At 42.8% G+C, this 27,919-nt stretch overlaps 2 protein-coding genes across 6 annotated transcripts; one reads left to right on the top strand and one right to left on the bottom strand.

The window, feature by feature from the left end:
- Positions 1–76: 76 nt before the first annotated feature.
- kiaa0319l (KIAA0319-like ortholog) lies at positions 77–21,247 on the bottom strand. Of its 4 annotated transcripts, none has more exons than XM_054763314.1 (26): positions 21,084–21,214; positions 20,510–20,763; positions 18,305–18,614; positions 18,055–18,230; positions 17,590–17,693; positions 16,103–16,371; positions 15,884–15,955; positions 15,383–15,614; positions 13,832–13,930; positions 13,477–13,574; positions 12,206–12,293; positions 11,252–11,344; positions 11,032–11,164; positions 9,641–9,746; positions 9,173–9,295; positions 8,966–9,089; positions 8,723–8,855; positions 7,504–7,652; positions 6,000–6,151; positions 5,572–5,710; positions 5,096–5,255; positions 4,465–4,607; positions 4,148–4,270; positions 3,962–4,052; positions 3,061–3,152; positions 77–2,165 (listed from the first exon to the last, which is right to left on the bottom strand). In XM_054763314.1, the coding sequence occupies exons 5-26, from the start codon at positions 17,681–17,683 to the stop codon at positions 1,969–1,971; spliced, it is 2,910 nt and encodes a 969-aa protein (XP_054619289.1). In that variant the 5' UTR covers positions 17,684–17,693; positions 18,055–18,230; positions 18,305–18,614; positions 20,510–20,763; positions 21,084–21,214; the 3' UTR covers positions 77–1,968. The 4 variants fall into 4 exon arrangements, with proteins under 4 accessions (XP_054619289.1, XP_054619286.1, XP_054619287.1 ...); XM_054763311.1 differs by having other exon boundaries at positions 79–2,165; positions 13,832–13,933; positions 21,084–21,211; XM_054763312.1 differs by lacking the exon at positions 20,510–20,763 and having other exon boundaries at positions 79–2,165; positions 13,832–13,933; positions 21,084–21,247.
- Positions 21,053–27,782, top strand: ncdn (neurochondrin). Of its 2 annotated transcripts, none has more exons than XM_054763317.1 (8): positions 21,053–21,356; positions 21,530–21,737; positions 22,134–23,121; positions 23,628–23,797; positions 25,118–25,356; positions 25,426–25,641; positions 25,729–25,871; positions 27,037–27,782. In XM_054763317.1, exons 2-8 carry the CDS (start codon positions 21,540–21,542, stop codon positions 27,456–27,458), a joined length of 2,376 nt encoding a protein of 791 aa, XP_054619292.1. In that variant the 5' UTR covers positions 21,053–21,356; positions 21,530–21,539; the 3' UTR covers positions 27,459–27,782. The 2 variants fall into 2 exon arrangements, with proteins under 2 accessions (XP_054619292.1, XP_054619291.1); XM_054763316.1 differs by having other exon boundaries at positions 21,054–21,356; positions 21,493–21,737; positions 27,037–27,781.
- Positions 27,783–27,919: the final 137 nt, after the last annotated feature.

Genomic DNA, 27,919 nt, shown 5'->3' with positions numbered 1-27,919 from the left:
ATCCAAGCGCCTTTGAATGAGTCTTCTGAATGCCTTATACTGTATTTGTATTTTATTTTTGGCAAAAAAACCATGTAAAACTAACTTAAATATGCATATTCTTTTGTTATAATAGGTTGTGTTCAGCATGATTTATTTTTCAGAAAGAGAGAAAGCCGCAAAATTCAAAGCGCAAAGTGGCATATGTGCAGATATTTTAATATATCTTTTCGTGGGACAACACTGAGGAAATGACACTTTCATACAATTTATAGTAGTCGGTGTACAGCTTGTTTAACGAACTTCAGTGTTCCATCAAAATAAGTCAACACACAGCCTTTTGTCTTAAACTGCAGGCTACAAAAGAGAGTACACCCTTAAGTGAAAATGTCCCAATTGGGCCCAGTGAGCTCTTGTCCTTCCCCAGTGTCATGTGACACTTGTACAAGCTGAACACCGACTACTTTATCATGTAATTTCTTCAGTGTTCTCATGAAAAGTTGACATGTTTGCAGAAATGTGAGGTGTGTACTCACATTTGGAAGGTTCTGTATTTCCTGACGTAAATAAAATCCTTCAGAACGCCAACAACAAATGGAACTCTTTATTCTAATTCCCAGATTATCCAGTTGTATCAGGTCACACAGAACACAAGAGTAATCCTTCACTCGTTTAAAAACATTTTTAAAAGACTGTCCCTTCATTTCTTCTGTTCTCCGCATGCCTTCACAGTGAACTCCAGCAATGTCACATCCAATTCCAAATTTCAACACACGGGCAGTTTTATGTGTTCAACAGAGAAAATACTGGGGGTTTTAGAGTCGGCACTTGGGTGCGCTTCATTTGACTGTGGCTTCAATGCAGCACAGGTGAACAAAATAACGAGGATGAGGAGGCGATTTTGCTGCAAAGCATGAAAAATGATTGCTTCACATTTCGCACAGACAGTGACGTAACCCTTTTTGACATTCAACACGTTAACAGTGACTGAAAATGTGGAAATCAACTTCCAGGCTCATGTGTTGCACATTCTGCATGCAAAGTGATCACAAAGCGGAAAGTCATTTGGTTCAAGCGCCTTTCACACATACAAACTTCAACATTAGCAATGCCAGGGAAAAATAAATCACTTCCTTTTTTTGAATAGTGTATGTGGATATCGGTGTATCCAGGACTACTCTATTAAGAAAAAAATATGCTTATGGAAAGAATTCATTTGGTTTCAGCTTATTCTTTGCAGAATGGCTAATAAATGTATTCCAAGATGGCAAGTAAGGATTAATATGCAGCGTTAGAAAGGACCATTATGTCCGATTGTTTGACTGAACCGATCAGATACAAGGGAAATTCAAATGAAAGTGCATCAAACATTTGCGTATTATAAACAAAGTGGTGTTCATTCAGTGTGTGAGTATTCCAGTGGCTTCATAAAAGCAGCATTTTGACTCCACGTGTTTGACTGAACCTTCCCAACACAGGCGGATAACAAACCTCTACACATTCATACAATTCTCAGAAGCAGAACTTTTGGCACACGCACACGCACACGCACACACACACACCCCTACAGTACACACATGCAAGTGATGATTCCACAACAGTACCAGACTGGAAGTGCAAGCTGTCGTGCACTTTTTTTTTGTCGTTTTCCTTCCTGTAAGTCATGAATGTCTGCTGTTTACAAAAAGCATCAGCTGAGTTGAGCATGGGACTCATGGGCAGTGTTTGGAACAGTGTGAAGACAGGAGGAAGGTGGGAAAGTATCAAGTGGACTTGCTGGTTTTAGCTTGTTGAATCATAATATTTCCCAGGCATTCAAAACACAGTGTTCGCTCCCAAAATAACAGTATTTTCCTCTGTGTTGGCTCAGTGTGGATTTTCCTTATACTGTAACAGTGCGACATATTTCTAGTTTTTCCTCTCAGGGTCCAGGGGACGGATGAGTGTGTGTTTGAGGGCAGAGAGGGGTTAGCTTCACCTTCTCTTTTGCTATAGCAGCTCTTCTCTGTGCTTCTTTCCCCTAGCTGGACCCTGGCCATTTCTTAAGGAGCCGTTTTGCGGTCGGAGAAGATGCCCTCGCTCCTGCTCCATCCACGGTACCCCGACCTGCCCGTCGTCGCTGTCCAGGTCAGAGTCCGAGTGCATGAGGGCAGAAGAGGTGGGGGCGGGTACTGGCTTGATGCGGCCTGGGTAGGTTGGTAAGAGAGCGGTGTTAGGCCACGTCCACAGGAACACGGATAAAACTCAACAGTAGCATTTTAAGCAAAGAAAAAAAAACAACCTCCGTCCATATAAAAATACATCCATCAGCTGTCATGCGCATTTTGTCCGATCAGAAGCCTGAAAAAGCAGCTGAACGTCATGCACAGTTGTCGATGTTTGAACCTTGCTGTAGCGAGGGCCGAATAGTAATATTTGTAATATTACTGACACCTAGTGAGCAGTGTAGGGTACTACATATAATCACATCTTCGAAGGCATTTTCTGGATGCCTTGTAGTTGTATTTTACTTCATTTGGCCAGTTTTAAACTTGAAAATGATTAATTTAGGCAAATAACAAGGACAATTTGCTTTAATATGCATAATTCTTTACTGATAGGCCATATTCAATCACAAAACAGCAACCATTTATTCATTCATTTTTGAAAAAACACGATTTTTAGATTATTTTGTTCATCTGTTTTTTCATGCGCGTTATAAGGTGCACGTATGTCTACCGGTGCACCCTTAAGTCAAGAAGTTTTACTACTTATGTTCTGTTGTTAATTAAGGTTTACATATATGATATAATGTGGCACATTTCTTATGACTCAGGCCACAAAAAAACAACAAAAAAACAAACAACAAAAAAAAAGTTGTTTTACCAGCCCATACACCAAAGCTACATCCAAAAGCTCAGTTTTTAAAGACAAAAACTGAGTGGAAGAAAGGCCAAAATGCATACTGTAGAGAAAATATGCGTTTTTAAAATATCCCCACTGGTGTCAGTCTGAGTGTATATGACTGGGACTCACAACACAACTCACAATAGCTTGGTTGTTCCATGTGATCCGATAGCAAGGCCAACATGTGATTCTTACCAGCTCTGTGTGGTTGCAACTCCAGACTGTCTTGCTCGTCAGCTTCCAGCATTTTGTATCGGCTTTTGCTTCTGCGTGCTTTGCTCTTACGTCTTTACAGCAAACAAAGAAAACACACACACAGTATTTTTAGTCACAGAGGTAAATCACATGTATAATCATTTCGTCAGATCAGTGTTTCAGTCTCTATTGAACCAAGGCACACATTTTTCATTGTCAAATATCACAGCACACCACCAATTGAGTCATTCTGTTGCATGAATGGCAACAGGTGGTTACACAGGTTAATTATGTATAGTCTGCCATCTAGTGGAAGAGCAGTTCATTGCTTTGCTTAGCTGGCAGAGAAACATTTGTCAATAGATAATCATTTTGTGATCAGTTACCAAATTTCCCTGACTATAAGTTGCACTTCTTTTTATAGTTTGGCTGGTCCTGCGACTTATATAACAAAATATGCATCAAATTTAACATGTTTTTAAATGTTAATTCACACTGTCATGAACCAAGGAGTGAACATTACCGAGAGGGAGTTCTAGGGTTGCAGGACGAATTCAATGGATTTCGCAATGTGGAATGAGATCGGGAGCTTGGTGAACTTGCTTACGGGTAAGTTGCTTGTTGGACTCGCTGGCTTGTTATATTCATTTCGCCTATACAGCCTCCTAGGTATGTTCTTCATGCTATTATGTAGCTGAATAGATGTTAATGTGTTACATTAACATAACGGACACCTTTTCACCCTGTTGTTCTGTATGCTATTGTGTAGTTGAATAACTTGTAAGTATGTATTGGAATTTTACAAACCGTTGAAAAACAGCCCAGACTAGTCACATGACTCAGTGAGCATAAGAATGCAAGCATTTTTATTGATTTGACTGGATTTGAAGAAGAATCTCACCTGTCACAGCAACACACCACGCCCCAGACAACCGTCGCCATGGCAACCACAATCATAAAGGATGCTATGGTTACATACAGTACGCTCCACTCTGAAAAAACATTTTTGAAAAAAAAAAAAGGAATCGGTGTAAGGCCGGTGAGAGGTGCGGAACACACTCATGGATGAGGATGTGAGTCATCTTACCACAGTTGCTCTCTGCATCTCCAAGCTGGGCTCTGATGAAGTTCTCCATCCAGAAAGGCTGACAGACACAGCGTCGTGTGAAGGAGTCACACTCGCCATGACTGGAGCAGTTCAGTTGGCAGACTATAAAAGATGGAGACCGAATGGAATAGGTCATGGTGGACAGAGTGGAAGCATTTCATGGAACATTTAAAAAAAAAAAACAACAACATATTCAACAAATGAAATGACCCAGTAGGAGACAACTGCAGATAACTGGGCATTTGACCCAGTCTGTCATTATTTCTAAATGATCTTAAAAGAAGCGCAGTACTCACTGACTGTGTCCACCCGCCGCGTCTTGTAAATGAGAAAGTCATTCTTCTGTTTACGTAGCTTGTTGCGCAGGCTGAGTGCAACGCTTTGGCCAGACAAAGGAGGGCGCCCTGGACCGCCTGACACCAGGAACACCAACTGGGTACTATAACAACAAAAGGGGAAAGCTTTCAATATGCAAAAAAAACAAAAAAAAACACAAAAAAAACCTGGGGGGGACAATACAGTCATCCCTCATTTATCGCAGTTAACTGGTTGCAGAACCTACCTTGATAAGTGAATTTAATAAATTGAGCATAGAAAACCTGTTAACGACCTTCTAAATATGTTTTTTAACACTATTAGGAGTCCTCTAGACGGACTCCTAGTGGCTATTGTTTTCTGAATGTTTCATTTTGTATTGTGGTTCATTTAGTCATTTTTATGCTTGAAAATCCTTAATTTTGGCCAAAAATGTACTTAAATAGCTTTTGACTATTCATAGGCTGTATTCAACCGTGAAACAGCGATGATTTATGAACCAACATATTTTTAAAAACCGTGATAGAGTGAAGCCGAGAAATTTGAAGCGCGACTGGGCGAGGGACGACTGCAGTGATTTAAAAACGAATTGATCCTTTCATGACTACTCACCTGTGCTCATTGAACGCACTGATCTCTCTAACAATGATGTCGCTGTCAAGCACGCCAAGCAACACACCAACCTGGCGCAGCAGCATGTCACGCTGACGGTGGGAAACCTGCGTTATGGGCACCTCTAAGACCAGCTCCACCTGGTCACGCTCCCATGGGTCTGACAGAGGGGGGAAAAAAAAGGAAATGGAGGGGGAAGTTCGGCATAAAATTAGGAGACTTAAACACTAATCTGTGGTACCTCGTCTCCCGCATTTCAATACAACTTTTACTTTAGATAAATAGGGGAAAAAAGGAAATGGAGGGGAAAGTTTGGCATAAATGAGGAGACTTAACACTAAGCTGTGGTGTAGCATTTTAATGAAACTACTGCTTTAGATATATAGAGGCAATAGAGCAAAGACTAACCTGTGGAGCTATAATTCTTCAGTGGCTGTATAATAGCACGGACAGCCTCTCAGTGCATTTGTGTTTACCTGGTTTGACCTCCACTGTGCCGCTGTCGGTGCTGCTTTGACCTTTACTGTCAGTTACAGTCAGGGTGAATCTGTAGTTGCCCTCCACCAGGTTTCCCAGAAACAAGACTGCTTGGTGATCAGAGTTGTTCAGCACATCCTGTGGAACAAGTGAACATGGTCTTTATGATAGTACATTGAATTGTATTTAAAAAGTCAACACCATTCTGAACTTCTATTTCCTGTCTGCCAGGTGCGCTTCAAAGGCCTGCAAAGTGAAACCGCGTAAGGGTGAATGAAATCTACCTTTAAAAGACAGGTTTATCCGGCAGCACTTCAGTTCAAAACAGTTGTCAAATGAGCTCAAACGGCAGACGCCTTTGTGCTGAATTGTTTGTGGTCATTGGAACTATCGTGTGTGTCAGCAAAGTGATGATGTGTTGTCTCACCCCCGCTGCAGGGCTGCTGTCGTCTCTGGTCCACAGGTAGCTGACGCCGCCTTTGTCATCAGTCGAGTGAGATCCATCCATGGTGGCTGTCCGCATAGGCAGAGAGACGGGTGGACTGGAAACCACGTGAGCCACAGGCGGCTGGTCCAGCTCTATGAACCATGAAATAATGCATAAAGATTATTTCATAAAGATTACTTTGCTGATGGCGGCGGCGTGAAAACTGTCACTGGTTAGCTCTACCAATTAAAAATGTGGTTATCAGCACTAAAAGAAAAACAGCTTAAGTCTTGTTTCAGAAGCTTTAATAGAAGAATATTAGTTCTAAGAGTACCATATTTTCGGGACTTTTTAAATCATTTGGCTGGTCCTGCGACTTACATATATTGACTGGCATGAACCAAGGCATGAACATTGCCATTGACAGCAGCAAGAGGGCGCTATAGGCTTGTGACAACTATATGCTGAATTGAATGGATTCAGGGATGTGGAATGAGATTGGGAGCTTGGTGAACTTGCTTACCAGTAACTTGCTTGTTGGACTCTCTGACTTGTTATGTTAACTTAGCCAGGTCAGCCTCCCAGGTATGTTCTTCTTGCTACCGTGTAGCTGAATAACTGTTACGCACATATAAGTTATTTTTCCTAATCTAATTATTAAATGCAGTTTAAGTAGGTCCCGTTAATGCCGACAAGCTGTCTGTGTTGAACAACTTATAAAGTCCCGGTCCACCATGTTCTCGTTATTATTTAAAAAGTGCTTAAGCGCTCAAGTTGACATACATGATCAGCATAAAATTTGTACGTCATCATGTGTTGTAGTATTGTTAGCTTCCTCATTAGCTCTACAAATCTCTATAAAAGTAATATTTTTCATAATTACACCATAGAAAACCTGTTCATGACATTCTAAATAAGGTTTTGAACATTATTAGAGCCCTGCAGACATGAAATAACAACCCTACAGTCACCTTTACACTCCTATTATTCATTGTTTACAACACATTGCGCAACTCTTATGCTGCAGGGCTTGAGGCGGCTAGCAAGCTAGCGAGCTAACCAGTTAGCCTCGGATTTATTTCCTCTAAACTTAAGAAGGCAAAAACGTACCACTTCCACACGGGTTAGGAGAACTTTTTTTCCCCACTCTATCATGTCGGACTTGCCATGGCTGGCTTCATGCAGTGTTAAGGTAATGTAATGTCTCAATGTTTTGTGTCATTACTGCCACCTAGTGACCAGAATACTACATATCACTTGTATTTCAATATGTTTTGACTAATAATAGACCATAGTCTACCACGAAACAGCTATCATTTATTATTGAATTTCTGAAAAAACGTGATATAGCAAGGGAACGATAATTCAACCGTGATATCGCGAGGGGTGACTGCAAGACTCATATACTGTTGACACTTTTATCACACATCTACATTAAAACCATCTTAAGTTTGTTTAAAATTGCAAAATTTGCCACCAAAAAGTGGAAGATTATGCCGCCTACCTTCTCTGACGATGACCGTGACCGTGTCGCTACTCTGCAGCTTCCTCTCATCGGTCACAGTCAGGGTGAACTCGTAGGTGCCAACCTCTAGACCGGTCACCGTGGCAACAGCGCTGTCTGCGTTCTCAATCTTCACACCGCCGGGACCCCTGGCAGAGAGACAGACGGCAAGGAGGGAAAGAGTGACAGATATATCATATCAGGAAGGAAGTATTAGCCACACAACATCTTGTTGTTTAAATATATACGTAGTACAGTGGACCCTTTTATGTTGACGCCCCACGGATTGGCTGACTGATGCCGACATAAGCGGTTGTCGACTTAACCGAAATGGAAACTAATCATTGCTTGCACATTTACTTGTGACTTTCGCCAGAGACATAAGGAGAATAAGCCACATAAGATAGCGGCAGAGACTTACGAGTTCCACTGTACAGTCATCCCTCACTACATTGCAGTTCCAACATCGCTCCCTCACTCCGTCACGTTTTTTTCCCCAAAAATTAATTAACAAATAATTGCTGTTCGGTGGTTGACTATGGCCTATTATTAGTCCAAAAATATTTAAAGACATGTCAATGCAGTATTCTGGTCACTAGGCATCAGTAATGTTACACTGATGAGACATGACATTAAATCACATTATCTAAACTTGCAAAATGGAGTCAACCATGAATGCAGAGTCCGACATGACACAGTGGGGGGGGGGGGGGGGGGGGGGGGAGTTCTTCCATTACAGTGTGGAAGTGGTACGTTTTTGGCTTCTTACTTTCTTCCCCATTTCGTTTGATTGATGCAACTTTTTTAAAGTTTAGAATAAATACACTGGAGGCTAACTAGCTTGCTGTGCTTAAAGCGGCAGCAGTCTCTGCTGTCCCATCAGAGATACCGTAGCCTGTGTGCAAGAGTTGCGCAATGTGGTGTAAACAAAGAATAATAGGAGTGTAAAGGTGACTATAGGGGTGTTATTTCTGATAAGAATAAAAACCATATTTAGAAAGTCATAAACAGGTTTTGTATACTGTAACTACGAAAATATTCCAGTTACTAATATTGTAATATACTGTATATAATATATAATATATAATAATCCTACTACGTGAAAAATCACTTATCGCGTTCGGGCCTGGAACCAATTAGCCACGATAAACGAGGGACAACTGTATTAAACTATAAGCATGAGGTAATGCATCAATGCATGCTACTGTGTATCACTGACTTTGTCTGTTTCCAGTGGAAGGTGGCGATCTTCTGGTCATCTCTGCTCTTACTGCCATCCAGCGTAGTTCGATCGACTGGTAGCGTCAGTTCCTTTTCCGGCCCCGCATCTGCCTCCGGTGGCTTATTGTTTTCTAGAGAAAATATAAGGAAGCGGGTGCGTGGACGGACAAGAACCTTAATGGAATCCATCTCTCACTGTCATCGAGCAGGGGGTGGTGTCATGTGACTTGCAGCTGTTTACCTGGCTGCACAATAACTGTAACCTGCGCTGTGTCCTGCTGTCCAGCTGAGTCTGTCACAGTCAGCTGGAAGGTGTAGTCTCCCTCCTGCATAGCCGACAGCTGCAAGATGGGCGTACGCACACCCTAAAAAACACACACAGCTGTTGATCTTACCGGCTCATAAATTCAAAGAGCAGTGTCCTCCGAGAACAAAACAACAGACTCACTTGCATCTCCACCACCTTGTCTTTGCTCTCAGGGCTGAGGGACCACTCGTAGGCCAGGGAGTCGTGGTCGTCTGCGCTCTGGTTCCCGTACAAAGTGATGGCGTTACGTGGCAAAGTGATGACCTGCATTACAAAAAGGAACCCAAAAAGGAAGAATTCAACTTAAATGCTGGAGTTTTACCTACATGATGTGGCAATAAAGGAGTGTTCTTTTTTTGTTTATGTTGTAGCATTTGTAAAGCTCAACGCTCCTATCAGCAGTATCTGTTGTGTTTTCTCATTCAAGAATAAATGATAGAATTTTGGATAGGCCCATTGCACACCGGTCCACTGAGCATTATGGGACTTAACAGTTAAGAGGCTTTTGAGGGATAGCTGTAAGGTGCCAGAACAAAAAAATAAACTAAACAAACACAGCCAAACAGATATTGATTTATTGTATCAGTGCAATGTGTAAATAAAGCTGACCTGGTTAGGGCCAGCGTTGGCCACGGGTCTGTAATCCTTGGCTTTGTTGACAGACAGGGTGGCTTGTGTTGAGTCTTGGGCACCATCTGAGTCGGTCACAGTCAAACTGGTGAAGAAAAACACAAAAACTAATTATTGAACAAGGAATTACAATTTTTAAGCACAGTTTTTAAAACTAATCATTAATAATCACTATTTCATACTATGACTGATATATGCCCACTTTTATTGCATTTTATGAACACAAAGATAAATGACAGGACACAATTACAGTAATCCCTCGTTTATCACAGTTAACTGGTTACAGATCAAACCATGATAAATTAATTATTAGTATTTTGTAAGTTAGAGCATAGAAAACCTCTGGCTTTTTTTTTTTACATCATTAAAGCCCTCTAAACATGAAATATATTGTCACATTTACACTCGTATTACCCAATATGGTAGACATAACAGGAAATAAGCCATTTAAGACATAAATAAGACTCATACTTGTGTGTGTTGCTGTAAATGTGTTGCGGTGGCGCAGAAAGGAAGTGATGAGTGATTTGTTTTATCTTGCCATGGGTTACGGCTGCAACAGCAACCCGTGTTAGGGATTACTGTGCCTGTTGTGAGTATTCAAACCTGCAATAAAAGCCTGTTGTTCCGGCGATTGAGTCTGCTGCTTGTGTCTCTCACCAATTACAGTAACATTACTGACGCCGAGTGACCGGTGTAAAATACTACATATCATCCCAGCATCTTTGAGTCTTCTGAATGCCTTATATTTGTATTTTAGTTCATTTTTAATACTTGAAAATGCATAATTTAGGTAAAATAAAAAATAAAATTTGCTTAAATATGCATATTGTTGACGAACAATAGGCTGTATGCAACCAAGAGTTTTTATTTTTAAGAAACCGTAGAGTGAAGCTGCAAAATTCCAAGTGCCAAGTGGCATTTCTGCAGGTATTTTAATATATCTTTTCATGGGATGTATTATATATAAACATTACAAGTTACACAGTGCCCTTAACGCATCATCATGTTAACAGTGCGTGGTCAGCTAATTAGGTCCTGCTCCGAGGAGGTGTTCATTGTTTGTGTGCATTACAAGAGCCAATAATTGAGTTTAATCAACTTTTTGTTTTTCTTTGTCTTTATTTAGACCACAGAGTTTGTAGTGTCCGTGAATGAACCTCACGTGAATGTGTGAAATTGCATTGCTGTTGATGGGGTCAGGTCAGAATGAAGTTATAAAAGAGCGGCACGCTCGAGTTGATTGTGGGGTTGCTACACTCGCCTCTGTTAGCGAGTTGCCCTACTAAAAATGACAGGTTCAACACACAAACCAAACAAAAATACAGAGAATCTAAAGATTCTGGATGACAAGCAGCGTGAATGTGTACTTGAATGTGTAGTTCCCCGGCACCAAGTTGGTGAGAGTGAGGACGGCCGTGTTAGCAAAGACCTTCTCCTCCCTGAGGGGACCTTTCACCTCTTCCCAGTGCCACGCCACCACTTTGTCATCATCTGTGCTCTCTGAAAAGACGAGGAAAGGAAAGGGCCTGTGTTAAGAGGACAGTTCCGGTATGTAGCTTTTGTATGAGGGTTAACTGGAAAACTCACGGCTGCCGTCGATCACCGTAGAGCTTGTTGGCAAGGAGATCTCTTGGAACTTTGGGGAAACTACAGCAACAGGCGGCTTGTTTACCCGCGGCTCTGTCAGGTGGAAAACAACAACTTAACATGCTTAACGAGCTGTAAATTGTTTGTCACTTGAGGCACAAATAATTTAAACAACCTTGTGTTTTATGCAACCACAAAATATACAGTATGGGGGCCCTGCATAGACACATCTTACTTCACAATGTCTATTTACTGTAATGATTATAACTCCTCTACTTAGTTTAATTTATTTGTATCAAATCGAAATTTTGTGTGTCTACATTACATACTCTACATTTATAATACCGTCATTCAGTGTTGTGGTGATGACAGCGCCTTTTACTATTTGCTCATGCAGTTTTTCCTGGTAAAATGGCTCAATTAAATTAAAACACAAATACAGTATAGGGAATTAAGACCACCATTCAATTGTACATTGGTCACCAGGTGTCAGTAATTGTTCGGGGAGGCAAGCTCCAGACTTGACTGCAGAAACAACAGGCTTTTATTGCAGGTTGAAATGATCTCACGACAGGCACAATAAGAATAACATAATAATAATCATAATAACATGGGTTACTTTTGCGGCCATAGCCCACTACAAGCTGTAACTAAACTCTGAACTCCCAACGTCACTTCCTGTCTGCCACCGATTCTGTTCCCGTAAAAGGTAAACTCTTGATATATACTATCTTGGGTTGCACCAATGTAAAGGTGAATATAGGGGTGTTATGTCATGTCTAGATGTCTGTTATGAAGTTAAAAGACGTATTTTAACTATGAAAATATTCCATTTATAAAGAAGGAATCCTACTTTGTGGAAATTCACTTATCGCGGTGGGGTCTGCAACCAAGTAACTGCGATAAATGAGGCATTACTGTACATAAATCCAACTATGTTTAGTCTAAACTTACCTGGCTTGACAGTAACATTGACGTAACCTTCTCCATGGGCCCCCTCCCCGTCCACCGTCACCTCAAACTCATACAGGCCGACTGTCAGCTGAGAGAACAGATATAGAGATCAAGCAAACTGAAAAAGGAAGTGAGCTTACACTGAAACCTCACACTCCAGCTGCACATTTGACTTTAAAAAAGGGGCCTGATGCTGCTCATATCAGGGATTTTTTTTAAAATGACACTGAATCCTAGTGAGGCACTTTATAAGTTTCTTTTAATAACATACCGTAATTTCCGGACCGTAGAGCGCACTGGTATATACTGTACGCCGCACCCACTACATTTAAAGAGGAAATAAAGATTTGTACATATATAGGCCACACCAGTCCACGTTGTAAAAAATAAATAAAAAGCTTTTTTCCAAACACTGGTGAACAGTGAGCGTTAAAACAGAACAGTTAAAAAAGTAGCCTACTAGAATAGTCATTCATCGCCATCCTCATCCTCCTCCTGGGAACTAAAACACCTAAAGTCATCTTCACAATTGAACAGCCCGATAATGGTAAATGTCTTTCACTTGTATAGCACTTTTCCACCTTCAAGGAAGGCGCTTTGACACTGTTTGCACATTTATCGAGTGATGACGCAGCATCAGGAGCAATTGGGGGTTCTTGCCCGAGGATACTTCGACATGATCATGGGAGGACGGAGGATTGAACCCACAACCTTCAGGGAGATGACCACTCTACCACCTGAGCCATGCCGCCCCATTTCTTCCAATTCCTTCATCACACACTTTGCCAGTCTCTCTCTCTTTTGTTGTCGGCTCTCGGTGTCACTTTCGCCTCGAGGCAAATTAGCCCTTTAGCCTTTTGACTGGTGAGAGTGGACGGTTGGCGGTCCAAGCAGTCCAAACAGAAACTGTAGTAATTCTACACTTGATCAAACTTAAGATTTGTCGGATCAAAACACGATCGCTGCATAAGACCGCAGAACGTGATATTATCGCTCACGTCACTACTTCCTGAAGCTGCACTCTAAGCATTACGGGAATTGTAGTTCTTTTAGCCATAAATTAGCCGCGAAGTTCAAAGCGTGAGAAAAAAAGTAGCGGCTTATTCACTGGAAATTACGGTACTCCATAAATTTCAAGTTGTGTACAGGCTAAACCTGCATTCTTCGCCTCTTGGCCACAACACAGTACAACATTTTAAACATACTGTACACACGACTGAAAAGTTGGAAATGTGGGATAGGGTCCCTTTAAACAAACATGAAGGATGTACCTTGCTGAGTTTCAGGGTCTTGCTGTGTTTGCCTTCCATCTCCCCACTGTAATCTTTGGGATGTGTTATCAGACGCCAGTCAAATGCATAGTTCGTATCTGTCGGGTATAATGGGATAAAAAGTGCTCATGCATTTAATTAGTTCTATCAGATAAGGATGCTTTAGACAGGATGGATTTTCATCTCGAGTCGTTGAAGTGTGTCAAGGCGGGATGATCCGATTAATGTATGCGACAGGAAATATTCAAATTATGACTGAATTCTGCAGGCTTCAGAAAAAAGACACACAGGAAAGTAACATCAATGGCTTTCTATTAGATTGCACTTCATTGTTTACTAGTATCTCTTGTCTTACCTGCCGGGGGTGTTGGCACCACGAAGGCATTGAGCTCGACTTCGCTGCGTGGTAGCGTGACCTCAACACTCTCCCCTGCTGACACCACCAGCTCCCTCACTGCTGCGGTAAGAATCAGAGATGAAGCCAGCAGTACAACAAGGTTGACACTACCAGGAAAAGGTGTTGGCCTGCACTTGTGATTTTCCTATTTATAAGACGCCAAATGTTAAACCCCTTTCAGTGTCTATTATGCAGTACTGTTTTCCATGCATCAGCACATGCTTTATTTTAGTATTTGCGTAGCTTATTTTATTATCGCTCAGGTGCAGGAGAATGCCTTTGAGTCATGTTTGTGTCGTCTCAGGCTCTGGAAAGGTTTGTGTCTCTTTTATGTCCAGGTTTACAACGGTGTGTGTGTGGCACTGTAGTGGCCAGGAAGAGCACACACAGTGAAACTGTACTGTACGAAAGTCTGGGTTGTCCAAACTTCTTCCACCGAGGGCCGCACACTAAAATAGTAGGAAAAACACTTTGATGCGTTTTGGGCATCAAATATGCTAAAACCAATCCAATGCAAGTCAATACGTGCTAAGATGTCTGAACAAAACACAGATAAAGCAAATTTGTGTAATATCTAAAAATATATCTCATTAAAAATAGAATAGATGACATTTTTAGACTATTCTGATGGACGATTTAAAAAAGATTTGGCCAAAAATGGCCCCTTTGGACACCTCTGCTGTCACTGAAGTAACAGGACATCGTATCGCATTTTGATCCCACCTAAAATAAATATGAGGAAGACAAAACATTGTTTATTGCTGTCGGGTCTGGAGCAAATTAAACGACTCCAGTGGTAAGAGAAAGTGAAAGTGACAAGTCATTTAAACTACAGGTGACCTTCACACAACGTTGGCTCTGACACTTGTGTACAGTACACACCTGATCCTGTTGTTACTTTTATGCTCTTCTATCTGCTTTACATCTACATTCAGTCGGAGAGCTGCCCATCTGCCGTGACATGCATTCTTTTGGCCGATGATGTTTCAATTATAATAACACAAAGTCATTTTCCTGGCAATAGGTGAAACCCACCACACAAGCTCTTCTTGTTTTTAAAGTCAACACATCCGAGCACATTCCTACGCACATCCATGTGAGTTTTTGGTGCAATACATAGTCACGCAATGTGTGTTTTCTCATGTGTACTGAAAAAAAACAGCCTTGATACATAATAGTGGTGTCACAAAAACTCCCGGCTTCCTCCTACATTCCAAAAACATTCATGTTAGGTTAATTGGCAACTGTAAATTGTCCATTGTTATGAATGTGAGTGTGAATGGTTGTTTGTCTATATGTGCCCTGCCATTGGCTGGCGAACAGTGCAGGGTGTACCCCGCCTTTCACTCAAAGTCAGCAAGGATAGGCTCCAGCATACCCCCGCGACCCTAGTGAAGGTAAGCAGCATAGAAAATTAATGAATGAAAAAAAATGCGGGGAAATAGGCCTGGGACGTTGATAAATTAATTAGTCACGCAATAAAAGAAAATGTGATTAAGTTTTTCTCACCAGCCTGTGTTGGAGCTGTGCTGATGGCAGTTGCTGTGGGTGTGCTGATGCCACTGGCGTTGGAAGACGCAGTGGTGTCTTCAATGGTTGAGTTCTGCTGTAAGGGAGCTGAGGCATGTTCACTCGTCCTGTTGCTTAAGTGACTGAGGTCCCTCTGTTCTGCTTGTGGAACCACACTGGTGCTGGGCTCTAACAGCGTCGGATGTGCCGTATCCAGTTTTGCAGGGCTTCCCTGAGAGATACGATTACAAAGGGTTAACAGTAGGGACAGTAGGGCCAATCTAATCCAGTATCAGCGTAATTAATGTAGTGCTGAAAATTGCCGATACCCCTTGTGGAGATTTATATGAGCTTTCATGTTGTCAACTTACGTAGCTGGAAGAATATCAGCAAACAAAGCCAAAATAGTGGCAACGGTGAGTTTGAATGCTTATCTGTTGTTTTTGGAACCAGAAGTAACTTAAAATTTTGAGTTTTTTCTAAAATTGAACCCTTAATTACCGTGCTACTCTGTTCTGTTCGTGGTTCTTGTTGTGCATGACGAACCCTCCTCCTTTTTTTTGTGGAAGGACCCTGAACAAAAACAAAAACAAAAAATCAATACATTTCTGTATAGTATGCTAATTGCAGCTAATTCGGAGCCACTCAACTCTATTTCAAATGTATTTCCTGTAATGGCAATGTTACACTTTTCAAGCTACCTTGCGCCATCGGTCCTACCTTGGAGAGCACTTGAAAGAGGCTGAGCGACTCTTGATGAGGCTGGGGCAGATGAAAGATGGGGCAGCCTCCCCTCAACGAGCAACGAAGAAGCACGCATCGCCCATTGAGGATCCACACAGCGCCGCAGCTGGGATTCAAGCAGCAGGCCTCCCAACATGTCGCCCCACCTTTCCCCTCCGCAAGAGGGTACCAACCCAGGCCGAGGACACTGCTCCACTGGATCCCCAGCACCCCGCCCGTAACCCGGCAGAGATCTGCCGATACACCTGGAAGGAGACAGAGGAAATCCATCGGGGGCTTCAGTCAAGTCATGACTGGAGCATCACTAAAGGCAAAGTGCAGCTGCAAACGAAGGTCATTGTGGTCCCATCCATTCAAAGTTGAAGCTTTACAGAGCATTTTTCACTAAAGCTGACATACTGTACAGCCACGGCTTGAGCAATCTGCCGCGTCAGCAGCAGAGAGAACAAATTAGGCTTTTCTCTGACAAAAAAAGCCACTGATTAAAGCCAAAAGCACATTACGCAATCAACACAAAACTCCACCCTCTGAGCCAACCCGAACCAGCAGTCTAATCTGTCAGGGCAGTGGGCTACTCCAGTCTGTTTCTCCGTAATGAAATTACTCTAACGAGCTGAGACGGGTAATGTTGAAAACGGAACAATAATTATAACGTGGGAGTTTTTGCAAAAAAGGATGGTAATCTTCTAGAACTAAAGAGTTGAAACAGAAAAACACACATCTCAAGTGCAGGGTGTTCAAAGTTTTTCCTTTGAGGGCCACAAAGAAAAATATATTTTTTAATATATTATATTTTTTTGTTAAACACTGGTAACCCACTCCACTGTAGGTGAAGATATGCTAAACTTGTCCAACCTTTTCTCTTTTCAGTGAGGCCTGAATGCTCCTCGATCATGTTTAGTGTTTATGGATAGAATATTCTAGGGGGGCTGATAAAATTTGAGCTGCATATGGTCCTTGGGCCGCAGTTTGGACACCACTGGTCTAGTATCAGGATCAGAGTATGACGCACCCAAAGCCGCACTAGAGCCGCTGACAACTGGAGAAGTTGATTCTTTTCTCCCACAAAACAGCAGATTGTTTGATAAAAGACCATTCTGGCCTCCGTTTAGTCACCCCACCCCTTGTCCACTCTTCTTCTGCCCCCTCACCCTCAACACACACACACACATCCACTCACACAGAGCACTTATTGTTCTGTTTCATGTTGTAAACCACCAAATAGATGGACGCATACACATACGGAGGAGGGATGCCAAAAGCCCTCTACTCTGATGGACAGTAAAAACCAACAAACAACAAAAACGGGGGCATGAGAAGATTCCAGAGAGGATGAGGACCCACCTTAAGTAAGCATTGTGACTATGTCACCGCTCTCAAACAGTTTAACAGGCACAGATGCTGGTTAGTTATCAGTTCTGTCAATAAATGTGCTTTAAGGGTTTCCCTTTAGTTTGTTTTACCTGTGGGAGTGGTCAAGAGCCAGAGGTGGGTGAGCGGCAGCAAGAGGAGATGAGGTAAACTCCACGAGAGCAGATGCTGGTATGCAGAAGACATTTCACAAAACCTGCAAGGAGGAAGAAAGAATATTAGTGTATTTTCTCAATAATTACGTGCTTAGCATGTCTTTACTTACTGGATTGGCTTTAGCGTGCTTTATAAAAACAAACGTGAAGATAACCAAAGTTTATGTGGCTCTTGGTGGAAAAAGTTTGCACACCCCTGCTTTAGATGAACTGGAAATTCAAGTGCTAACCGTGTAAATGATGAAACGACATACAGAACATAATTACAATGCATGCTGTAAAGAGCTGACGCCCAGAGTTGCCCAGGGTTGCCCAGGGTTGGGCCAATATTTCTCATAAAGGTGCCAAAAAAATGCTGCTCCTGTTTTAACAACTGGAGCCTGCGGACAGCGCCACGTCTACCTTTTTCCAGGCCAGGCTGTGTGAAGGTGGAGCTGAGGGAAGTCGGGGCAGTGTGTGGCTAGGTCGGCAGCAAGGTGCTTTGTGGGGATGGATAAAGGTCAATCAACACCAACGCTGTGTGGAGGAGCTCCAACATGGCCGTCGATGGGGCCTTCACGACATCAGATGCTTAAGGGCTGCAGATGGGGACGGTAGGGGGCAGAACATGAAACACTAAATTACCACGTATATTTAAAATGGTGGCACAAACCTGATTACATGATCTGCCTCCATGCTGCTCCAGCAGCCTCCGAGACAAAAATAATCAAAGTAACAAAACAATCCAGACCAAAATACGCTTGACAAAAAGCCTGTCAACGTGCAACAGCAGCAGCAGAAGAGGAGCTCAGCTTGGTCGCCTGAGCTGATGACCAGCTATACTTTTCCAGCAGAGTAATGATCTATCTATGTGATCAAGGGGCACATGATGCCCGTCTCTGTGCCTCTCCTCGTCTTGTCAGCCCCGTGTTTGCTTTGAGGCAGGCGCAGGCCTCTCTTGCAGGCCAAAACCCACACACAGTCTGTTTAAAGGGAAGAAACACATTTAGGTAACATGATACTCAGCATTATTGTCCTTGTAAGAGTGGCATATTCTATTCTAGTACAGTGAAACTGATGAGTAGCATTGATGACTTGGAGCAATGTGATTGTGACTGGGCTCCACATTACACGTCGGCCTTATGACAGGGCAGCTGATAACTAGGGTTGGGCATAGAGTCTCGAGCATCTGCAGAAACCGGGAACGTTCAAATTTTAATTTCTAGCTTCGATGCCCCGTCCGACAACCGGAACAAATAGCTGCCCTTCTGGCTGGGCTCAAGTCACTATTTCCGGGCTGCTGGAGGCCCCATTTCCCCGCCTCTACTGGAGCCTTTCTGTGCATGCACCAGATCAAACATCCCGCCGTTAATGCTGGGCTGCACACACCATTTCTGGGCTGGATGAAGCCCCTTCCCGTGCTTCACTTCCCCATCTTCTATGGAGCCTCCCTGGGTATGCTTCAGGTGGAACACCTCGCTATACTGGCCAGGCGCCACGCAGAATTTCTGGGCTGTGTAAAGCCGAGGTCCCCGCTTGAATTCCCCACCTTCCCTGGAGTCTCGCTGTGCGGAGTGAAGTGAGAGAGCAGTCGGCAAACCCGTTGTCTTCCACTGTTGAGAGAGGCTGGTCATCTAGTCCGACGAATTCAATTATTTTTCGGGTTATTTGCTTTAGACTTCCGACTGTCAAGCACATCCGGGCGAGTGTTGTCCTGCGTTTTGGCTACACTAGCTGCCGTTTGACTGATGATCACATTGTGAGCCTTGATAACTCACCATACACCGTCAAGTTTTTCACCTATATCACAAAGCTGAGATGCAGTTTTTTTTTTTCTTGAAATATATATAAAACTTATACAAAATATCAAAGTGGCTCTTTTATCCTTTCATTTTTTCACTAAGTGGCCCTCGCTGGACACCCTTGATTTATAAGATGTTGTTTTATGCTGATGTTTTGCAGCTCAAGACTATTTCTCTGAAGTGGGCGAGGAGGCAAATGAGTTGACAGTAAAGGTTGCCGACCCCCGGTCTACATCAATGACAATCTGACAAAATGCAATGTTGACATTACCAAGAAAGCACGTAACTTAAAAGGTGCTGTATGTCTTTGGCTCCAAATTCAATTTTTTTTTGTACCAAAAAGACCACAACCACCGGCTAGTATATTTAACCAATAGTGGTTTACAAGAATAGATGTCTATATTTTTCACATTTATGAGTTAAACTGCATAAAAATTGACAGAAACTGTTGTTGGGCCCGAATAAGATGATTGGCCACTCACACACAAAAGTCCCAGAGAGGCAATCAACAAGTCATGCTGTTGTTATGATAGGGCAAACATTCAATGAGAGCTAATATTAGTAGCTCAACTTTGTCAAGTCGCTATCATTAACTGAAAACAACACAACTAGTGCACGTGTTATGTTGGGTGTAGCTTACATACCCAAAACAGGAATAAGAACAGGATATTATGCTTGCAGAAAGCCTTCCTTTCTTTCATTTCACGCAGGAAGGGAACAAAATTTAAATGACAAAATGTAAGCAAATGAAATATTCTAAGTGTCAACATGTACAATATACTGATAATTAATTCTCACCGTAACAGACATGAAGATGGGGGAGGACAGACAATGCTGAATTGTGCAAATCTAACCACGTGATGTTCCTCAATGTAACTTGCTAAGCATGTCTGACACAAATAAACAATACCATATCATTCATGTAATGTAGGATGGTGTGTGTGCCTTGTGCATTTTAGCAGGGTTTTAGGAGTGAATGGATGGTGCATATGTCCACTGCATTAACACGATGTTACAAATGATTGGATCATCTACTGTGCATTGAATACTGACACCAGTACAGTAATGTATTTTACCTGTGTAATCCAGGATCCGCGCTTTACGACACCTTGAGGCTAACAGCTGCTGACGTCTCTTATCACTTATTTACACACCTCGGGACCCACGCGTGGGTTTTTTTTACATGCACCATTCCAGAAGAAAACAAGGTGCCAGACTTCACTGTTCTTGCACTTCGCTCGGCCGCTGTGGCGTTGTGACGTGTTAAATCCTCCTTGTATCCCCACGGTGCAGTAAATTGGGTCACTATTGCTCTCGCCTACAGCTGACTCTGTAATCACAGTCAAGCCACTAGCACGCTTTAATCACATTTCCGGTGTTCTGCTTTCCACAATAAAATACCTTTAAAGCGCCAGGCGTATGAACGTTTACGTGGAATAAGGGCGCATTGACAAACATAGATACTTGACAAAACAAAGTTAGAACATTTACTGGTATACGGCTGAGTATTACAGATCATTTATAGAAGTTACTGTAAAAATGTGACGCTCCAGTAGTCAATAAGGACAATTGACCTTAAATCCTACTGCTTCCGGTCTGCGTCACCCGCTTACCGCTGTGAAAGACAAAATGAGAAACAGTCACACTTACCTTGCATTTCTTTTGTGCCACATAATTGTAGTATATAATTCGACAAAGCCGACAAACTATGTAGAATGGAAACTCTTAATTATTACGGGCGAATTCGCTGCAGCGACATTACAACACGGACCAAAATGGCGTAAGCACCCTCTAACTATCGTCGCTGCTATTGGTTGGTTGACTTTGTTGGAGCGTTTCTATTGGCGATTGTTTGCTTTATTCTGATAGACACGTATCCGGTCATAGCTCACGAGTGAAACGTAAAGAAAGTCTGTCATCCATGTAAGTTTTTTAACAGTTTCACTTTATTAATTTATTACAGTAACCCAGATAATCAATTATAAAATCTGCCGATGCGTTCTAATTGTTGCCTCATCTCAGTGTGTTGCTACCTAATGTTTTTCTTATTCAATTTCAGCAATTTCACTTTCTTTATGCGTGTCGTGTTGACACAGTGAGGCCACGATGGCTGACTGTGCTACAGTTGACGTGAGTAGTCAGCTCCCTGGACGGGAGGAACAACGAGGAGAAGACTGTGGGAGAGGCCCAGACAAGGAGGAAGGAGGTGGTCTGACGGACGCCAAGAGAGAAGTGTTGGAGAGATGTCTTCATGCCCTCAAACACGCTCAGAACGACAGCCACACGTTGGCTGCACTTCTCTTGGTGATTATCCATCTGTCATCCATTTCTTTTACACGTGACACGATAACACACTTAAAAACAACATACATGTCAATTAAAGGGCCAGTATATGAACTTCAATTGTAGACAGTCTACACTCGACATTTTATTAGATACATAAGAGTTATTATCCTTTGTCATGGCAGGATTTTTAAGATAAAGCTTGTCTGAAAAAGTGTATTTGCACCTAGCCTGTAAATTTCAAATGTAATAAATATAAGACAAGCTGCCAAATCGGCGTGTTTTTTTGTACTCCGCACGTATTTTGACCCTTCGCTGCACTGCAGGCACGCATTTTATTGCATTTCAGGTTGTTGTTGGTTTTTTTTAAACTAGGATTTACAAGTACATGTACTCTCTACTTTCCCCCTACCTCAGATCACACGTTTGTGCCCTGCTAGCCAACTGGACAAACCCACCTTGAGGCGCATCTTTGAGGCTGTGGGTCTCAACCTTCCAGCTCGGTTGTTGGTGACCGCAGTGAGGGGAAGTGGGGAACCCGGCTTGCCCCCACACGAGCTCCTTTCATTGGGTACGGCTCTGTTGTCTGCCCTAAGCACAGATTCAGACATGGCCTCACAGCCTCAGCTGCTCGCTACAGTCCCACTGCTGCTGGAAATCCTAGCACATGGTCCCATGAACGGAGAGCTGGCACAGAACCGAGATGGCGAGATGGAAAAGGGTCCACAAAGTAATCCTTGCAATGAGAATAAGCAAAAGTGTAATGGTGACGATGCAGCAAATGCACCTCAAGTCAGCTCACCACCTGCAAAGCTTGACGAAGCCATGGCTTCCGACTGCTACCAGGTGCTGACAGCTGTGCATGCCCTACCCAGAGGTCCTGACCAGCTGTTGAGTCGGGGTGCTATTCCTGCTCTCTGCCAGGCCGTGGACCAGAACCAGACCTTCAGCCAGAAGCTGGGAATTCCCCTGCTTGTTTGCCTACTGTCTGGTAAAACCAAAGACAAAGCGTGGAGCAAACACTCACCCGAACTGTTGACTCTGCTGGTGACAATGTCCAAAGATTTCTGCACCGCCACAGGCCAGACCAGGCTGGATATGTGCTCCCAGTTGGTCCATTTTCTACCCCCAGTGGGGGAAACAATAGAAAGGGAGACACTGAGGGAAGTGGTACGCCGAGTGTGGGGGGAATTGCAACCAATGATGCAGGCCAAAATGACACCAAGACAGATCGGGCCAGTTTTGGTCCTCAGTGCTTGTCTACTTGATTTGTACGGATGGGAGCTGGCCGGACCGCCAAAGTTCTGCTGCTTACTGGTGAATCGGGCGTGTGTGGAGGTCAGGATGGGTTTGGAGGAACCACCCGGCAACGATCTGAGCCGAGAGCTGCAGGACACACTCACAGGTAGTTGAAATGGTATCTTGCCATACTTTCAACCCCCATGTGATGCACAGTCTTGAGCTACCATATAGCTTCATATAGTGGTCTCTGCTCTAACAGACGCCGTTCCTCAATTCGTCAATTCCATACAGACCAGCCCATGAGACCTGGGATGAAAAAAATAAATTGCTTAATTAAAAAAGACAAACTGTGTAGCTAACAAAATACACACGAGCATGGTCTCACAGCCATGCAGCAATGCAAACCTGAATTGACACACCAGAGGATTACTCAAACAGTTCCTTAATCAGTTTGACACTTACACTAATTACTTGTGAAAAGCAAACGTTGGTAGTGTTGCATAGTTATAGTGGTACTACAGTATAATGAAAACTGTGATTCCAGTGCCTGCACAATTTATGGAAGTAAGAAATAATGGTAACACCATAACAGGGTCATAACGTTGTGCATGTTCTCAAGCACACTGAACCTCTTTTTAATGTTTTAAAATGCATGCCGTCATTCACCAGGTTGTTACCGGATCATGGAGGCCGCCATCGAGCAGGCCTGCAGCCCATCTGTCACGCCCGCGGCCGCACCGGCTCAGGGTGCTGTCTCCAGCCTCAGTCTCCAGCAGAGCAGGCAGGTCCTCGGCGTGCTGGAGGAGGCCTTCTCGGCTTTAATGTACCACCTGCAGCAGGTGAGAGGATGACTTTGAAAAGCGTTCCCACATTAGATTCTGCTGCTAAAACTAATGATAGGCAATGCAAGAGCTGCATGACATTCAGCCTTTGACAAAGATAATTGGAACGGGCCCTCGTCCCGTCACGCAACTCTGGGTTCTTGCAAGTAAGTTATAGCCACTGGGTGGCACTGTGACCAATGCTAAGCTTCAGGGGAGATCTTCATCTTACACAGCAGTCATGATAAAGATCTGACTTTGTGGAGCTGAGTTGTTAGTGTTTACATTTTTTAGTGAAACATCAGACTGAACATAAAAGTTTGTCGCCATGTCCCGCCCACATCCTATGATGTAGGCTAAAATGCTTTGCAAGTCGTCATTGTCCGTGTGTCTTGTATCCCTGATGTTGATTTGGGCTTATTTGGCTAAAGGCCCGAAGAGGAGTTTGTCAAAATACGAACCCTGGTTTTGGCCCAAAATGGACGACTTCCAGTTTGTTTGCGAACATGAGTTCTTGACACTTTTTCGCGCGTCCCCTCCAAATTCGGTGACAATCGGTTAAACTGGCAGGTGGCAGGGGCTTATTAAAAAGGAAAAAAATATAGGGGGTTCACTAAGTGAGTTTGAGACCCCTGAAATAGCTTTTTCTTTTTTTTCCCACCAGGCCTCATGCGCCTGCAAACTCCTGACTGTCCATGCATGTTAAGGACCTCAAAAATCCGAGGAAACACACAGAATAATAATAACAATAAAAAACAAAGCAGTTCCAATAATGTAATATCCCTAATAATGCTGATATTAGATGGACAAGGTCAGAGAGGTATTAATATAATGATGTTATTGTTATTTTGGTTGTTATTTGCTTGAGTGCTGTTTATAATATGTTAAGGCATCCATATGATTGTGGAAAAAAAAGGTAGTTTTGCATTTTACCTGTGCTAACTACATTTTTTTTATTATTCAGTTAAAAACAGAACAATTTAGAGATGTATGTTTCTTATTGAACAGTGGCGCTAATTAATATCCACCTCCTACATATGCATGAGTTCTAGCATTAGGATAGATTTATGTATTCAACTTTCTTACAAATGGGGAAAATGTGTAATATGTTAGATTTGTTCATTCATTTCTGACATTATTCAACAAAAGAAGCAAAATTACCTTTTGTAAAACCATTTTTGGATACATCTCTCTACCTAATGAGTCTGCTCAGTGTGTACCCTTCACCATTCCAAATGAGATCCAGGAGAAACACTCTTTTCCTGTTACGGCTTATTAATCATTGGTTTTATATGTACACCTTATCTAAATCTTCTCCCTCTCTTCCTGTTTTCTAAGGTGGACCCTAGCCGCTACAGCGAGCCGTTTATTTTCGCCACATTCCGCTGCCTGTGCTCATGGCTGGCTGAGGAGACTTCCTGTCTGAAGGAGGAAGTGACCAAGGTGCTGCCAGTCCTCATAGACTACTCAAGGAGCCACCTGCTGGCCGAGAGCTCTGAGCGGGGCCTCTCCGACTGGATGGACGAGATGTCTGTTGCTGATGCGAGCGGGGTGTGGACGGGCAAAGAGGCACTTAGGTATGGAAAGAGTGAGTTTGTTTTATATACGTAATTCAGTTGACATTTGGAATAACAGAACTTCTCCAGGTACCTCCTGCCAGCTCTGTGTCACCTGTCTGCCGAGGAAGGTCCCCGTAAGGTGCTGCTCACCCTCGACACGCCAGCCTTGCTGGTGCACTACCTGTCGCACGGTTTCAGTTCCTTGAAGGGGAAAAATGCAGCGTCCTCAGCAAGGGATCCCAGCATGGAGACAGCCTGCTCGGCCCTCCTTAATTTTGCCGTCACTGAACCTGAAAGAGTCAGGTAGCCGCTTCTGAATTATCATTCAAAACCTGCCAGCCAGTGCTGCTTGCCTAGCAGTTTTATAGTGTCTTTTGTATTGTTTTCCAGGAAGGACCAATCTTTCAGAATGCTGGAGAAGCACTTAAGTGAAGCACTTCCTGTTTTGGTGCATAAACAGAGCCTCCTCGTCCTTGCAGCTAATTACTGCACTTTGGGTTTGATGATTGGCAGGCTGAAATCAGGTTTGACAGGTAAAATAGGTTTAGTCCGGCATTCAATTATTTACTCTTTTATATTATTCTTTATTATTTACTCAAATACATTGTGTGCTATTTCCATCACAAGGGAGGGGTTAAAGAATCATCTATAGCCTCATGTATGCTGCAGGGCCCCAAAATGGGCATTGTAGAAAAAGTAAAAAAAAAATTTATACTGTGTGTGTGTGTGTGTGTGTGTGTATATGTATATACATATACACACACACACACACACACACACACACCAACATAGATACAATTAGGTGGATATTTCTTTGAAATAATACATGACAATGTTGCATGCGGTGGCCCTTAGCAGGGATGCATTGCCCCCTGCTGGCCATAGTTTGAAATGACGTTTTCTTTTTGCCTGGGCATAGTCTCTTAGAAAGTAAACAACTTAATTTTCAGTCGTTCCTCACTACATCGCGGTTTGAACATTGCTCCCTCGCCGTATCCCCTTTTTTCAAAACGTAATAATGATCGCTGTTTAATGGTTGGATTAAAAAGAAGCATGTTAATGCAAATTGTGCTTATTCTTGGCCTAAATTCAGCATTTTAAAGCAAAAAAAAAGGCTAAATGAACTAAATTACAAATACAAGGAAGAAGCAGCATTGCGAAAGTAGTATTGTAGTCTACATTGGCCACTAGGTGTCAGTAATTGTTCAGTGAGACAGGCACTAGACTCGTCACTAAGTTTCACTAGTGAAGACATTTAGTGTGCCACTGCTCAAGCAGGAGTTTTTACGTCTTACATGGCTTATTTAATAATAATAATAATAATATATAATACGAGCGTAATGGCGGAATTATGCTGGAAGTACGCTTTTCAGAAAAAGGAGCTGCTAACATGCGAGTACATTATCTCATTTATGTCTTATTTTCTCTGATTCTATCTACTATATTGGGCAATACAAATGTAAAGATGACTATAGGGATGTTATTTAATGTCTGGAGGGTTTTAATGTTTAAAACTGTATGTAGAAGATAGTAAACAGGTTTTCTATACCATAATTACGAAAATATTGCATTGATTAATATTGAATGCTACTTCCTGGAAATTCACTTATCACAGTCGGGTCTGGAACCAATTAACCGTGATAAAACAAAGGAACAACTGTAATAATAAGTCAAAATGTTCTACCTTTTTCTCCCCAGGTTCAGCTGAAGTCGATCAGAGGCGCTTCTTCTCCACTGCCCTCCGCTTCCTCTACAGCGCTTTGGACTCCGATCCTAGCCCAGGACCAGCCAAGGTGAGCCCCGCCTGGGAGGACAGCTGGGATGAGGTCGCAGAGCTCTGGAGGTTGGGTGTGCAGGCGCTGGGGGGCTGCGTGCACGCTCAGCCTTGGATCACGGCGCTGGTCCGAGAGGAAGGCTGGCTGAGAAACACGCTGGGCATGCTGGGGCCGTGTAGCGCGCTGCCGGACCAGCACACGCAGGAGGTGCTGGAGGAGGCGCTGTGTGCTGTGGCGGACCGGTGCTCGCTCTCCAAGCAGGACATTAGTGATGCAATGAGGATGTATGATAAAGGAGCTTTGAGCTGCATGAGGAACCTGAAGAAGGCTGTGGGAGTAAAATGAATGGGGAAAAAAATTAATTTTTAAAAGAAAGTAATTACTCAATCCAAGGTCCAGCGGTCTGATATGGATAAGTGTTCATAACACACATCTTGTAACTGAACGACATTAAATAAAGGATTATTTTCTTATGTAACATAAACCCTTGGTACTTGTTTTGCTTCACGTCATTTGCTTATGTTTTTTCCCCCAAACAATTACATTAAAGTACATCACAAGCACAATTCAACATGGCCAAAAAGGAGTTGGAAGAAGCAGGGCTTAGTTAATCCTCCATACCTCTTCTCCACGTGCCAGCAATTACTGATAATTTCATCACTTCCAGTATTTAACATGTACCCCTTTAACCTGTTTTTGTTTTAATTAAAGGATAAAAGGTGTAGTAGTGAAATTGAGACTTTGTATTTAGCTTGTTCAATATTCAATAACACAAAATAAATGTTAGTCGTTTCTCTTACGAACAA

The sequence above is a fragment of the Dunckerocampus dactyliophorus genome, chromosome 20 (assembly GCF_027744805.1).
Source record: "Dunckerocampus dactyliophorus isolate RoL2022-P2 chromosome 20, RoL_Ddac_1.1, whole genome shotgun sequence".
NCBI lineage: Eukaryota > Metazoa > Chordata > Actinopteri > Syngnathiformes > Syngnathidae > Dunckerocampus > Dunckerocampus dactyliophorus.
Note: the sequence above shows the minus strand (reverse complement) of the source record. Positions and strands in the feature narration are given on the sequence as shown.

Bases quoted from the DNA above. Each gene is read 5' to 3' on its own strand.
- kiaa0319l (XM_054763312.1), bottom strand. From the start codon at position 17,683: ATGTCTTCTGCATACCAGCATCTGCTCTCGTGGAGTTTACCTCATCTC. The intron at 16,372-17,589 runs GTAAAACAAACT...GTCTCCTTCCAG, and splicing joins GCTCTTGACCACTCCCACAG to GTGTATCGGCAGATCTCTGC. The intron at 9,090-9,172 runs GTGAGTCTGTTG...TGTGTTTTTTAG, and splicing joins ACAAGGTGGTGGAGATGCAA to GGTGTGCGTACGCCCATCTT.
- ncdn (XM_054763317.1), top strand. From the start codon at position 21,540: ATGGCTGACTGTGCTACAGTTGACGTGAGTAGTCAGCTCCCTGGACGG. The intron at 23,122-23,627 runs GTAGTTGAAATG...GTCATTCACCAG, and splicing joins GCTGCAGGACACACTCACAG to GTTGTTACCGGATCATGGAG. The intron at 25,872-27,036 runs GTAAAATAGGTT...TTTTCTCCCCAG, and splicing joins GCTGAAATCAGGTTTGACAG to GTTCAGCTGAAGTCGATCAG.